General features: G+C 37.8%; 1 protein-coding gene across 5 annotated transcripts in view; it reads right to left on the minus strand.

The window, feature by feature from the left end:
• Positions 1–1,404: 1,404 nt before the first annotated feature.
• Positions 1,405–15,066, minus strand: part of LOC120474087 (uncharacterized) — a 38,240-nt gene continuing 24,578 nt past the window's right edge. For all 5 annotated transcript variants that reach the window (XM_039664271.2, XM_039664270.2, XM_039664272.2 and 2 more), the window contains 10 exons: positions 14,593–14,707; positions 11,826–11,994; positions 10,905–11,181; positions 7,657–7,837; positions 7,487–7,563; positions 7,219–7,399; positions 4,333–4,581; positions 3,123–3,294; positions 2,904–3,052; positions 1,405–1,730 (listed from right to left, as the gene is read on the minus strand). In XM_039664271.2, the coding sequence (XP_039520205.2) occupies positions 1,552–1,730; positions 2,904–3,052; positions 3,123–3,294; positions 4,333–4,581; positions 7,219–7,399; positions 7,487–7,563; positions 7,657–7,837; positions 10,905–11,181; positions 11,826–11,994; positions 14,593–14,707 (1,749 nt within the window). In that variant the 3' untranslated portion in view covers positions 1,405–1,551. The remainder of the gene's footprint in view (positions 1,731–2,903; positions 3,053–3,122; positions 3,295–4,332; positions 4,582–7,218; positions 7,400–7,486; positions 7,564–7,656; positions 7,838–10,904; positions 11,182–11,825; positions 11,995–14,592; positions 14,708–15,066) is intronic.

Raw genomic sequence — 15,066 nt, forward strand, 5'->3', positions numbered from 1 at the left:
TTACCTTATTAGACTATGTCAATAGCTTAAATCAAGTTAAATATGATCCATTCATCGTCTAGTTTGTCATACTGTGAGTGTTAATGAAAAAAAAAGGCTAGCTACGTGCTTACTTGGTGATTCCACGAGATAGTGGTAACGTTAGATGTCTGAATAGTCCATATTTGGCCGCTGTGTGGGGTCATTAATCCAGTTTTCGACCATTTCAAAGGGACACCTCTGTAACCCCGTATTCAGTAACGTTAGCTTCTTTAAGTTTGTGCCATTTTTGCTATCAAGAAACTTTGCAGATCTAGTGCGAGTTCTGTTCTCATGGGAATCCGTTTGTTTTCCCATAGAGGTGTTTTCCCCCAAAAGGGGGCGTTACCCTTCGATGACGCAAAAGTGGCGTTGGTCTATCTAATCGTTCTTTTTGTTTTTTGCTCTTCTGATTTTCATCTTTTTTTAATTTCTGAAAATTGTGTAGCTGCATATAGCGATATGACCCAGCACCTAAAATAACTATAAAAACACTCCAACTCAGCCTCTTCTCTTCATGAAAGATGGATAAAAATGCGCAGATGAAACAAAAACCTTTAAAAAAATGATATAAGTTACGATCCGGCCAAATCACAGAGATGTCGATTCGCACGGGACGAATATTATCATCACAGGACCTCGGTGTTCGGCGAAATATAGTAGATAATTTGCGGGGGAATTTTTACTTTACAAATTACAGACATGGCCGATTCGCACGGGATTAAGATCACAGACAAACTCCGCAATTATTACAAATTACTACAGGTCACCAGATAATACTAATCCCGTGCGAATAGGGCTTAAGGCTTAGGTATAGTAGATCGTCAGACTTCAGATATCAGACGAGACCGTTGCACAAAGCACTGAAGACTCTGACTATCTTAAGTAGGACTATGCTGCAATGCATTCTGGGTAAAATAAGACACTTTTCAAAAAAAAAAAAAAAAAAGATTCATGTGATTCAAAAGATTCTCGGTGCAGTTTACCCCAGCGGGAGATGTGTGTGTGTGTGTGTTGGAGGAGTGTAACAGTTACAAGGACATTTTACTGGGGAAATTTAGCGGAGAATGTAGGAAGAAATGTTGCTCTGACAGTTAACAGCGTTAATCCGACCGTTGAGCGTAGCGTTTATGATGTACAGAAAGATATGGTGATGCCAAACATATCAAAAAACCAGAGGAGGACCGCAAGAGAAATTTAAAAACACTGAAATGGAGATGGATATATATGGTGAGGGCCATTTCCCTTTTCTTTCGGCTGTTTGTAATGTGACTGGTGGTCACTGCTGGTTGCCACGGTAGCAGAGTCTTAGCCCTGAGTTAGCCTGGGGGAAAGCAGACTAATTTTCTTAACATGAATATGAAACACTGAAAGCACACAAAAGCATTTTAAGAAAAAAAAAACAAACTTTATTTGTCATAACAAATGGATCACACGTTTTCGAAACAACGTGAGAGTTGAACAGACCAGAAGTCCTGATTCTTCCTTCAGCCGCTACAGAAGCTGGGTTTGGGGCTCGCCGGGCCTCAGGATTCAGACCAGCCCTTGATTGAACCTCGACACATATGAGGCGATCACTTCCTTCTTGTCTGGCTTTTCGAACTGGGCAGAGAGATCGTCAGGGATGGGGATCTTCTGCAGCTCGGCCTCATATGGACCGGGGTCCTCGAACACCTTCTCAAAGATCAGGTCCATCAGTCCATCCACATAATCTGAGAAAAAAACAAAAACAAACGTGACTTCATACTTTGTGCAATTGGTTAATGCCCTAGTAGGCCTTTTGCACATTTAAAGGGATACTCCACTTTTTTTGGAAATAGGCCCATTTTACCACTCCCCTAGCCTGGATGCCAGCCCGAACTCCGCCCACAACATTTTTTGGACGGGAAGTTCGGTTTGGACTCGATCCATTGAGGAGTAATTATAATCGGTTCAGAAATCATCGGGCCAATCAAATTGCCAGGGCGGGCTTTATACGATGATTGACAGGTGGTCTTCAATAACGTAATCCTCACGTCATCAAAGTGCGCTTTTCAGAGATGACTGCAGCTGGACAATTGAGATGTATAGATTCTGCAGTCGCGTCTTTTGTTAAAAAAAATAATAAATCGACAGCGCATTAATTTTAATAGACAAACAGAAAACTGCAATCAAGGCATTTGTCGATCGGAAAGATATTTTTGGCCTCCTTCCTACATGATTCGGGAAAAGTGTAACTTATCAGCTGGCTCTGACGGTCGTTGTGGTTTCTCCTTTGGTGGCACTCATGGAGAAGTAAGTAAAAGAAGCAACACTCGTTATTTAACTTCTAAAATAAATAAAGTTAGGCTACGTTCTGTATTTGAAAACTGCACTATGCAAAGGAGCTGACTTATGCGTTGCTCTGATTGGTCGGTAGGTCTACCGACTATCCAATTGTGTGTAGAGTGCAGAGGTTTTTTTGTTTTTCCTGGTTCGGTTACGACACGCCTCATAATCAAAGCCCAATAGAGCGGTTTCAGACTCATATTTTTTCTTGAATACGAGTATGACGAAGTCAGGCTACCACTCCCCCAGAGTTAAACCATTTTCAGATCCATTCAGCCGATTTTCGTATATTTAGAAGAATATCAGTAACCAGACAGGTTTTGGTCTCATTGACTTCTATAGTAGGAAAAAAATATACTATGGTAGTCAATGAGACCAGAAACTGTCTCTGGTTACTGATATTCTTCTAAATATCCGAAAATCGGCTGAATGGATCCGAAAACGGTAAAACTCGACTGTTTAACTCTGGGGGAGTGGTAAAATGAGCCTATTTCCAAAAAAAGTGGAGTATCCCTTTAAATACAGCGCATTTATATTATATTGTTCACGTGTTGTACAAGTGTTCTTGCAAAACTCACCGTACGTTGGCTCCACTTTCACTGGCTTGATGGAAAACTCCCCCTTCTTGGACTTGGGCAAGTTCAATCTGTATAGCAGCTCACCGGTGGATGACGTCGCTTGGGGACGCCCAGCATTTTCATTAAAGTGCATGGCAGCCAGGTAGAGTCTTAGGAAGAAAAATGTAACTCTTGAATACAATGCATGAATCAGTACGGCAACAATGATGGTGTATGTACCTGCACAACATCCCAAGAAAAGGAAATACTGCGTTTTTAGGAGCAAAGTGTGAAACGCTGCTGTGAAACGCCTGCAGCGCCGAGGTCTGCTGGTGAGGGCTCATCTTCTCCACAGCTTGTAACATCCTCTTATTGGTCAAGGCCTTCTCTACTTTGCTGAAGGCCTTTGTTCCTATGAAAACATGAGTAGCACCACATATTAAATGTGTCGAACACTGAATCACTGCACATATGAGTAGGTGGTGGTGTTATAAACTTTCCCACTGGACATCTACATGCACAACCAGACAGGAGTTTGGAAAGTTGTGATAGTTGTGACAGTCGTCTGTGTGAAGAGGGTTCACTCTCATGTAGAGCCAGACCGATATTATCGGCCGATATTAGGCATTTTCTAAACTATCGGTATCGGCAGTTATAATGACCGATAAATGAATATTTCAAAAATAAAATATAAACGGACGAAAAACGCTTGAACCATGTCATGAGTGTTGGAGTTGTGTAGTTTGTCCACCAGAGGGCGCTCTACACCGTTCCTGTTGGCAACACTCGTTGAGTTGGTCACGATACATACATCGCTTGAATAACAATTAAAAGATCATCCCCATCAGTTCTCTTAACTCAAATAAGCATGACAACATTTGTGACCATCATGTCCAGTTTTGCTGTTAAATAAGCCGAGAGTGAAGCGGGATTAGCTAGTAATAATTACGTTACGTTGTTACAGTGTAGTTGACTGACTGTCCTTTTAACTTTTGACAATGTGACTGAAGTATTTCTTTAATAGCGCGTGACAGTTATAGCAATGAGACGGATCATCTCTCCTCGGCCTGTTATATGAAAATGTATGTTTTACAATTTGCAGTATGACGTTATCCATTGCTAATTTATGGCTCATCGTAGACTAGCTAACCACAAAGCTAGCTAACGCCACTATCATCAGTCTGTTCTGTTGTGACGATAAAAGAAACAAGTTTCTTTTTAAAGTGCATTATATTATTTTAGTTAAAACTCATAGATAAGTACAAATAACTAATGTTAGGGAAATCTGTTAATGTTTTGTTGCGCGTTTCTGAAAAAATAAATAAAAATTATATCAGCCGATATATCGGAATATCGGATTTTAAAACCAACAAATATTTATTTCGGTATCGGCCTTCAAAATCCTTTATCGGTCGGGCTCTAGTCACATGTAGTGATTGGGCAAACACACCTGCTTTCAGCCATTTGCGTTTGTCCCGTGATGTCCGTGGTGCGTGCGCGCACTGGGGGAAAGCCGGGTCTTCGTGGACGTGGACATCTCGGATGTGATTGAGGATGGACGTCCACTTTGCCCGCCTCTCTGGCCCTGATGTTGATGAAGCTGCGGTCCAGTACATGTGGTTTTTCAGACTATGAAGCCACTTCTTCAGTACGTCACAGTCCTTGTTCTTTGCTATCAGGGCCAACTTTTTGGACAGTCCTAAAAATACAAAAAGTGTATATCAGCTATGCAAATATACAGTGTATGTGAAATACAATAATTACCAAAGTCTCTATAATATTGAAAAAAAAAAAAAAATGTACCACTCATTAGATGTTTCTGTTTTTATAATAATGGACAACACATGTCTGTGATCATTCACGATACAATGGGGACAAGGACCGTGGGCGTCAGTGTGTGTGTGAAATGTGCTGGGGACAGAGACGCATTCGGAAGTGCATTTTCAGAAGTGATGGCCACAATGACGCATTTTTTTTTCTCCTTCGTACAGGTCATGTTAATAAAGATTATGTCTTGTGGCTTAGTAATGTAAATAAATAATGTATAGAAAACTCGTTTTATGAGGAAGAAAGCCTTAAAGGGATACTTCGCCTCTGGAAAGATGAATGTGTATTTAAAATGGGTCATTTATGTAGAAGAAATGTGAAATTATGTTTGAATTTTGAGCTTTCTAGACTGAGAAAAACCAGAAAACAACAACTCCCAGAATGCACTTGCTTCGCTGCCCTATGAGGCCACGCCTACCAGTAACAGAGCGCAGTCGTTAAACGACAAGTCTAGGCTACTAGTGTAATACTAGTGTCGAAGGCTGTTTTTTAGTGTCCAAAAAAAGATGGCCGACACTATGTGTTCATTATGTGAGTGAGATCGCCCTCTATGGGCGGGTTGAGGACATGCTGGACAGACCTGACTACTGACTGTAGTCTTTAGCCTCTGGACAAAACATCCTCCGATGACGCAAAATTACGGTTTTACAGAGAAAAAAATACATAAATCTCTCGTCTCAGGGGGATATGATGGAGGAAAGCACGGTAATTAAAAAATACTACAGGTTTCCTACTAAAACAAAGCTAAACCCTTGTGCATCAATTAAAAAAGTTACACACAGGTAAATGGAGGACAAAAATATCAGGTCATAAAAATGTGACGCTTCGGAGCACAGACTTAAGTTTGGTAAGAAGACCCTTTGCAGATTATTGCTGAAGTAAAAAAAATAATAATAAGTAAATCCCCCCAAAAAATTATATAGGTATAAGTTTATGAAAATTATTTATAAAAATTAATTTATATAAAATATATATTTTATAAATCAGGTTGAACTCAAAACTGCAATAAAATCAAAGCCATGAATCTAAATAGGTTGTGTTCCAAATTTGAGGATGATATCTCAAAAAATTAGCTTTGGGTAACAGTTTGTTTGGGTGCAGTAACATATTTTCCCCATTGGGTGCCAGCAAAACCCCACTGGAGCTCACAGTGATTGGATTTGTTATTTGCAGTTTTTCTCTCTCAGTATTACGAACACACATATGCGCACACACTAGGGATGCACCGATATGAAAATTTTAGCCGATACCGATAACCGATAATTCTTTATATTTGAAAGCCGATAACCGATATATCGGCCGATAAACTTAAATCCAAATATGCATCTAATTTTGAGAGCCTGATTACAAAAACAAAAGTCTCACAATTAAATCCATGTCCCAAGCGCACAATTATAATGATGTTCTCATTATAGTGTTGTATAGCCGATATGACAGGTTTGCGCTGCACATGTTGCACCGAACCGTATTTTCATTTTTTTAAGAGATTTCAATCCTTTTTCAAGAAATTCAAAAACATAAACAGTGCTCAACAAGTGTCTCATTTGAAGGGAATAATACATTATTTATCACCTTTAATATATCGGCCATATTTTCTTACCAGGCCGACAACGATAACATTAAAAATTAACATATATCAGCCGATACCGATATATCGTGCATCCCTAGCACACACACATTTTGTTTATAACACACATACTAACCACACCCTAACATCCATACCAACACACCCACACAAATATCGTTGCATAATTTATCCAGTTGGCTCTATAATATGCCGAACCAGAAAACAGGAATAAAGCGACATTTGTTTTATTGGCCAAACTTAAAAAAAATGGCACCATCTGATAAAAAAATAGTAAAAAAATAAAATTTTGAAGCCTTGCCAACAGAATGAAAGCCTCTTAACAAAGATTGCATAATTTTATAGTTAACTGAACCGGGGATTAAAAATGGCAGTTTTAATGGGGACAGTTTTGTCCAAAAGGTGCTGAGAGGGAGTCTTTTTTGTACCTAATGCAAAAAAATATTTTAAGAAAATGACGGTGAAATAGTAAAATTCCAATAAAAACACACACCTGTGCCAAATTTTTTGCAGTTAGCTTTAACACAGGCAAAGTGATCAAAAAACCAAAACTGAAAAGGACAAAAGAGTCCATAAGGATGCACAAAGCTTAATGCTAAATCCTGAAGTATCCCTTTAAGTTTTCAAAAAGCATTAGACATATGACCGACTATTCTGCTTCATGAGTATCATGTTGACTATATGACATGGCGTAGTTTAATCTACCTAATCAACGATCACCAAACGGTTACAGTTGTTGCAGCGTTATGAACAGAGAAGCGTGAACAGCAAAACGGCTAAATTGAGCTTGAGGTTTTCACAAAAAAATGTGGTGGGTGAAAAATGAGTGATTACTAAATCTGGTGGGTCCCCAAAGAGGTCGCCGCCCATGCCCTCTTGTACTGGTTACGTTCTTCTTATATAAAAAACAACAGGACCGCATACCCTTTTCGATACGGAAAACATCGTAGTAGTGCTTGATCCTGGTCTCCTTCAGGTATTCCTGAATTCGTGGATGACGCTCTGTCACAATACTATTCACAGTAACGCCACGTTCCTCCAAAAGAGCGAGACTTCTCTTCAGACCCTCCATCTCCATATGGCCACGGCCAGCGACTGCACTGCTCTGATATATGTTAGCAAAACACAGTCTCTTCAGTTACATTCACTCCATTTATTTGACGCCAAAACGCAGTTTTAACCCTCGACTCACCTGAACCAGCTGAAGATCGACCACCTTGTTGTTCCGCAGGTCCATCATTGTGTAGCTGCCATATCTGGCATAATTACCTTTGCAAATATAATAAATGTGTTCATTTTACAAGTGTAAAAATTCAGTTTTCCCATTATTATACAATGAAGCATACACTGAGAGCTGCACACCTGGCGAGTCTGTCCTCATGCCTCCAGCTAGCATGGCGTCGTGTCGTCGGCTAGTGAGCTGCTCCAGCGCGGCGTCCTGCGTCGTCCTCCACCTGTGCACGACGGCAGGCTCGATGAACCGCCGCGCAAGGCTTCGAAACGTGCTGGACTTGCACAGCTGGAGTTTCATTGCCCGGAAGACCTGAAGCCAGACAGGATAAGAGGATAAGACATCTTCATTCAACACCAGGATCTGTATAAAATACTAGTGCTTCGGGAAAAAACCCCACATATTAAAAAATAAATAAATAAATAAATAAATAAAAAATAAAAAAAATCGCTTTTCATAAGTGTTGCACTTCTTTACCGTCGCAGTACTAAAGGCTAGTTATTGGCGTTAATACCAATGAGCTGGTGTACCGCACAGATTTATTTTTATTTATTAATTTATATTTATTTGAATTTTTTTTCTTTTGTATTCGTCCTATTGCTTGTAATTTGCTTCTTTGTTCCAATTTTTAATATAAAAAATAAAATAAAATGTGCCTTTATTACAGAAGACTGTGCGTTATGATTGTAGTCAGCCTAAAGGCATTTGTTTTATAATATTGGGTTGACTGAAAATGAGAAGAAAAGCTAAATTTAATTTAATTTAACACAATCTTTTTCCTTCTCGAGCTATTAAATTGTCTACCGCAGTCAAATAAGGAAAATAACACAAGATTGTAAACTAATCAAACCTTTACACAAAATCAAATCAAAATTTGATTTGAGAATCGAGAGCTCAAGAATCTATTTGAAATGAATCCTGAGGAAGCAAAAGATTCCCACCACTATAAAATATAGCAACAACGTAATCAACGTGTGATCGCTGCGAGGCTAAGCAGCAGGAAAGACTTGTGACGCGTTTCCATGCTTTTAAAATTCATGAACGATGATTGACATGATGTACAAACTATCCGCGGGCAAAAACAATCGGTGATGAGAAACTAGGGGTGGGCGATATGGAAAAAAATATCATATCACGATTTTTTTTTGGATTTTTTTTCAATTTGGTTTTAATATTTTGCAAGTGGCTGTTCATTACAGCCAAACTAATGTTAAAAACAAATCCTTAAGTAACAAAAGAAAAAAAGAAAGGCATACATTTAGGCCAGTGGCGAAGATAAAAATCTTTGTCATTATTTTCTTTTTTATATATTAAAAAAATAAGACAAGATAAACAATACACAAATTAACCCTTGTGCTGCATTAGATTTTTAACACCGTTGAGTGCATTAAGGACCAAAAATGGCCACATATTAAACATTGCCTAAAATATTATATATTATTATTATTTTCCACTTTTACCAAGTTAAATCTTTTAACCAGCATCAGTCCTCATCATAACTACCAAAAATGTATTCAATTTCAGGATTTTAACCCTTTAATTACCAGTTTTGTTTGCGAAACCATCGATTTGTATAAGAGGAAAAAACACAAAAATTCAATTATTTTCAATAAACTAAATGCAAAGAGAAAACTTTAGATTTGGATGATCACAGTCCCACTTTGCAAAAAATCCCACTTAGCACGTTAGAGACCAAAAATGGCCACCTATTAAACATTGCCTATTGCCTAAAATAAGGTGCATTTCCACCCATAGGGAATAAATATGTAGTGACGTCATCTGGTGGAATACACTATATAATGCAAATATAATGCTTTTGCTTCAAAATGAAAGGATGTTTGTGCAAAAATCATGTTTCATGTATTACTGACAGCCTCAGATTTAAACAACGTTTTAATGGGTTTCAATGGGCCATTTTTGGTCTTTATGGTGCTGAGTGTTACTATTTGATCTACACAGTGTGTGTTATACATATTTTGCAAAATGGGATCACATTTTTTACATGTATCCAAAAAGTCACAATTTTGCCAAATTTCATGCCATTTGCATTAAAACAGCCAAAATGGTCAAAGAAATTAAACTGCAAAAGACCAAAAATGTCCCTAATGCAGCATAAGGGTTAATATTCAAATTAAATAAATAGTGCTTTATTTTTTCAGATGCAATAGGTGTATTTAGCAGTAGCATTGAAGAAAGTAATTAAATTAACAAATATGAAATTAAAACGCTACATAGACTTCACTGAATACATTGATTCGTATTAAAGCTACTATTAAAGTTCTCGGTCAGTGAGTGTTTTTTTATTTTTTATTAACACTAAAGGAATAGTTCCCTCAAAAATGAAAATGGTCTTAATTTACTCTCTCAAGATGTTTTAAACCCGAATAAGTTTCTTTCTTCTGTTGAAAATAAAAGTTATTTTGAATAATGTGGGTAACCGAACAGTTGCTGGTCTCCTTATAGTTTTTTTATATAGGTTCTCTCCTGGAAGTTAATGGGGACCAGCAACTGTTTGGTTACCCACATTAAAAAAAAAAAATGTCTTTTGTGTTCAGCACAAGAAAGAAATGAATACAGGTATGGAACAATATTAGAGTGAGTAATTAATGACAGATTTTTTTTTTTTTTTGTGAACTATCCCTTTAAGGACAAGCGGCAGTACTATTTACTCCTGTCGTTTATAGATCAGAATATCTGGTGTAATATGCGTCTATATTAAAAGCACGCGACGCTTTTAATATAGACGCATATTACACCAGATATTCTCTCAAATATTTGCTTTCACTTTAGACGTAGCCTGTTTATGTAAACATTGTGTGTATTTAACAGTATTAGCATAATAAGACTCGAAAGATCCAGTATTCTGGCGCTGTTTGACAGGCTTCTAGTGCCTGTGATTGTCGTGGGTATATGCGGTCAGGAAAGCGCACGTTAGAACAGCGCATCAGCGCGTGGATTAAATGTTTAACCGGCAAGGCTTATGCAAATAATGAACTTTTGTGAATTGCAGTGTCCAGTACCTATTCATTAACGTGTGATGTCTAGACTACGTCGCGTTATACAGAGAGACGGAGGCGCCAGAACTGTTCTGATTGAATGCACTGTAACACGATATTACGATATTTCTTCAAAAGCAGATCGTGGAGACATTTTAATCGTCCACCATTAAAAATCGTCATATCGCGCACCCCTATGAGAAACGTAGCCTCCCGTACCAATGTAAAACGTTTAAACGGTCACCTCTCGCTACTCAATGTTAAAACAGGAAACACTACCAGCTAAACACCCACCTGTACCCATGTGACCAAACCACCAGGAAATGTACACATCAAATAATAAAAAAAAGGCAATTTGGTACATTGAAATATTCGACAGTCACCTTCTCGAGTGTGGAGAAAGAGGCCCCCGAGGCGTAGACCGCGGCCGCGAGCTGAAGGTTCCCGGCGGGAACGGACCCGATGATGGGCTGGCTGTTCCAGGTCCTGGAGAGACCACAGTGTGGGCAGTTCTGCTCGACCCGGAGGAACGTGCCCATGGTCCTGGTCCGCGGGCGCGAGGCTCGTCCACACCTCAGGCACACCTCGAACAGCTCCAGGAGACAGCTCTCATACACGATGTACTTGGACATCTTGTGGGTCGGACTGGACGGGTCCGTTCTATCAGAACAGAAAATATTTCACACTCTGTCAGAGCAGAGTTGGGTAAGTTACTCTAAAAAAGTAACTAATTACTAGTTACTAATTCCCTCTTCAACAGTGTAATTAGATTACTGTACTAATTACTCTCTCTAAAAATAATTTAATTACTTTCAAAATCCCATATCAATCTCAACCAGCTGAATAATACAAGGATAGACATGAATCTGTTTTAATTCTTTCAAATAAATACTATAAAATTGCATGAATTATCCTTAAACTGACCAAGGAGAAGATTACATTATAAAAACATACTTTTTGGCATCAGACGATACATTTTGATGTTAAACCCACTATTGTTTTATGTCTGATCTCATGACTTTTTTCATACATATTTTACAATAATTCATACGAATTTGTACGAGTGCGGTCGTAATATTTAGACACCTCATACAATGCATACGAATCGCTGTGAGATCGGATTGATCTATACACAGTATTTACCTCAATTACATCAGAAGTAACTGTAATTTAATTACAGATAAATGAAGAGTAATCCCTTACTTTACATTTTCAAGGGAAAAGTAATTAAATTACACCCAACACTGGTCAGAGCTGACATAAATAATCATTTTAGGATAACAATCCTCTGACAAATAACTCACTTCACATCGGTGGATTGGGTCGCAGTGATCGAGTGTAGGGGAGCATTAGTGACGTCACGTGGGCCTTCGTTAAGCTCCTCCTCGTCCAGGCGGGGTCTCTTGCGTGACGGTCCCGAAGCGCCGACCGCCGCGGTGTCGACGCCAGCATCGGTGCAGGACACAGCGCCACCTTGGATCAGTCAACACAGGCATTCAGTGTCATCTTAGGAATTGCAAATTAAAAGAAATAAAAAGCCAATAGGGCTGGGCGATAAAACTATAACGATAATTATCACGATATAATCTTTCTCGATAAAACGATATCAAGAGGTCGATAAATGTTCGATAATGTTTATGCGTCAAAAGCGGAACGAAACTCATTTAAACCGCGCGCGCCACACATTTATCCGCTCGGCTCAAAGTCCGAACGGCAGCGCACTAAGCTAAGTTATAGGCTATACCTGGTTTTATCTCATGATCTAAATGCATGATACTGGATGACCAATGGTTAATTTGAATACAACTCGAACAGTCAGAATATTACTTTTTACCAAATAAAAATGTGGTTGGTACATAAAAAAACAAAAAAAAAAAAAAACAAACAGATGTTGCTGTTTTTGTAATTGAACATAAATTTAAAGAGTAGTTTAAAAACACATTTAACACTCATTTAGTAGCAAAAATCTGCCTTTAAACTTGAAAAAAAATACAGATTTGACAAATATCGTGATAATTATCGATATCGACTGATATAAAAAAAAATATCGTGATCATTTTTTTTGGCCATATCGCCCAGCCCTTGAAGCCATTTCAACTTACTACAGCTGAACCATAAAGAATGACAACAGTAATCACATACATATAAACTAACTGCAGGAAAGCTGAATACATTGAATTTATAATACAAAAAAACAAACATACAAACATTTGACTTAATATTATCACTTAGTATCACTCTATCTATATACAGTACTGTGCAGAAGTCTTAGGCATGCTAGTATTTTCGCCTCAAAAAAATGGCTTTAAGCCAGTTATTTATATATTTTGTTGTAGTGTCTCAGTAGGAAATATCAGTTTACATTTCCAGACATTAATTGTGCCATTAATTGTAATAATCCAGTGAAATTTTTGAATGCACAAGGATTCTGACAACAGCCAATGCTCAAAAATAATGTCATAATCATAAATAGATTTTATTTATCAATTCATTTAATTAGTTAACTATTATTAACTGTTATTAACATTTAACAGTTAACTAAATCAAATCAATAGGTGTTTAGTACCCTTTACGTTTAAGACAGCTTTTGTCCAGGTATTGCACATAGTTTTTAGTTTTGCAGGTTTTTTCGAGCGTCTTTGGAAACGTTGCCGCAGTTCTTCTGGTCTTAGTATGTCTATAATATTTTGTGTCTATGACAAACGCGTACAAACATGAATTTTGTATTTAAGTACTAATGTTGTAAATGTATTTTTCATGTATATATGTTTTATGACGTTATTTAATGCCAACGCTGTTTGAGTACATTAGTAGCCAGTCAGTTGCTATTGTGTTAAACAAACGTGTGTAAAGTTAAAAAAAAAAAAAAAAGTTCTTCAATAATGAATGCATATTTGAATAAATCTGGCAAGTTTTTATGACAGTCACTATTTAAATGTTTATATTTCATATAATTCTTATAAAAATAAATAAAAGTGTAATTTAAGTGTTTGTGTAGCTACAAAACAGTTCATTATTACCTTCATATTAGGCTAATGAAGCCTATAGGCTACAACTAGTCTCCCATAGTTTACAGCATTAGTTAAGAGATTTGATTTCCTTGAGAAAATTTGACATTTATTGTAACTGATATCCAAAATAATCGATATTGAATCGAAATCGAATCGAATTGTGAAACTTGTGTCAATACCCAGCCCTAGTTTACACTGCAGGTCTCGATGCCTAAATCCAATTTTCCGACTACATCCGATTTTTTTGACGACCCGCTTACATCATCTTTTAGAAGTGACCCGTATCCGATTTTTGTAAGATCAGTCATCTACATCAGTCACCGATCAAATAAGGCTTTGGCGGGACAAAAATACGCCTTAGGCTGACCGAAAACAGCGCGCAAGTTTCAGTCTCCTTGCGCTCGATGTTTAAACTAGGGCTGGGGTAAACGATTATTAACTAAACGATTAGTTGGGTGATTATTTTATCGATTAGTCGACTAATCTAATGACAAATTGGACGACTAAAATAAAAAATATTTTTCTGCTGCTCAATTAATAAAAAACAATGCATCTCAAATAAATACTAGCATACTGAATCAAGATACTAACGTTAGTCTAATGTTATGTAATTGAACACCATCATTATAACTCTACAACCGCCAAAACCGTGTTATTAAAATATTTTTTACAAACATTTTTTATCATAGAGAATGTTTAAATATTAATATCAGCTGAGGAGGGAAACTTTTTCAAGGCGTTTGCTTTAGTAGGGGTTAAATGAGACGAGTCACGACGTTTAACAGTAGGATCGGTCTGTACCTCCATGGGATGATAGTCTTTGGGTGAATACCTTGCTGAGAGGATTTCCGCATTTTGAGGACACCAAATACACACAGAGTGTTTAAATGATATTTTTGGTGGGTGTTAATGAGATTAAATGAGGAAAAAATTGGGTGATTAACTAGGCAGCTCGGTACAAACACGCATGTTCAGTCCGCCATCTTAGCCGGGACTGAGTATGACGACGTCAGGCTAGATAGGCGTCTGCTAAATGATTAACTGTAGATGTAAATCTAACCTGTGCTTCTGAAGGGAGGTGTGCGAGTCTTCTTGGAGAGCGGTGTGCCACATGAGGGGGTGGTTGGCGGATCCGTCTGGCAGGCCACATGCGCAAACCCCACAGATGGACTCGGCTAAAGCACAACGGAAGAGATAATCAATACATGTCATCACACAAAATATAACAGCCCTTTTTTACCAATTTAGTTTTAAACTTTCAGTTCACATTTCACAACTTCTGTTTGTGCAAGCATTAAGTAACAGACACAGCTTGTGGAGGCTAACGTAAGGGAACGCACACGGAAAGATCACATGATTTGCTAGAGCAATTTCTTTTGCAATATTGTTTACTGATGAACACAAATAATCATATGTAATGTAACTATTTACATCTCTCAATTAAATTCAGTTTTGCCCCGTGATTTTTTACCCCTCTATCATTTCAGTCTTGAAGGTACACACACAAAAAAAAAAATCATATTCTTTCTCGAAC

The sequence above is a fragment of the Pimephales promelas genome, chromosome 13 (genome assembly GCF_988280905.1).
Source record: "Pimephales promelas chromosome 13, fPimPro1.hap1.1, whole genome shotgun sequence".
Taxonomy (NCBI): domain Eukaryota; kingdom Metazoa; phylum Chordata; class Actinopteri; order Cypriniformes; family Leuciscidae; genus Pimephales; species Pimephales promelas.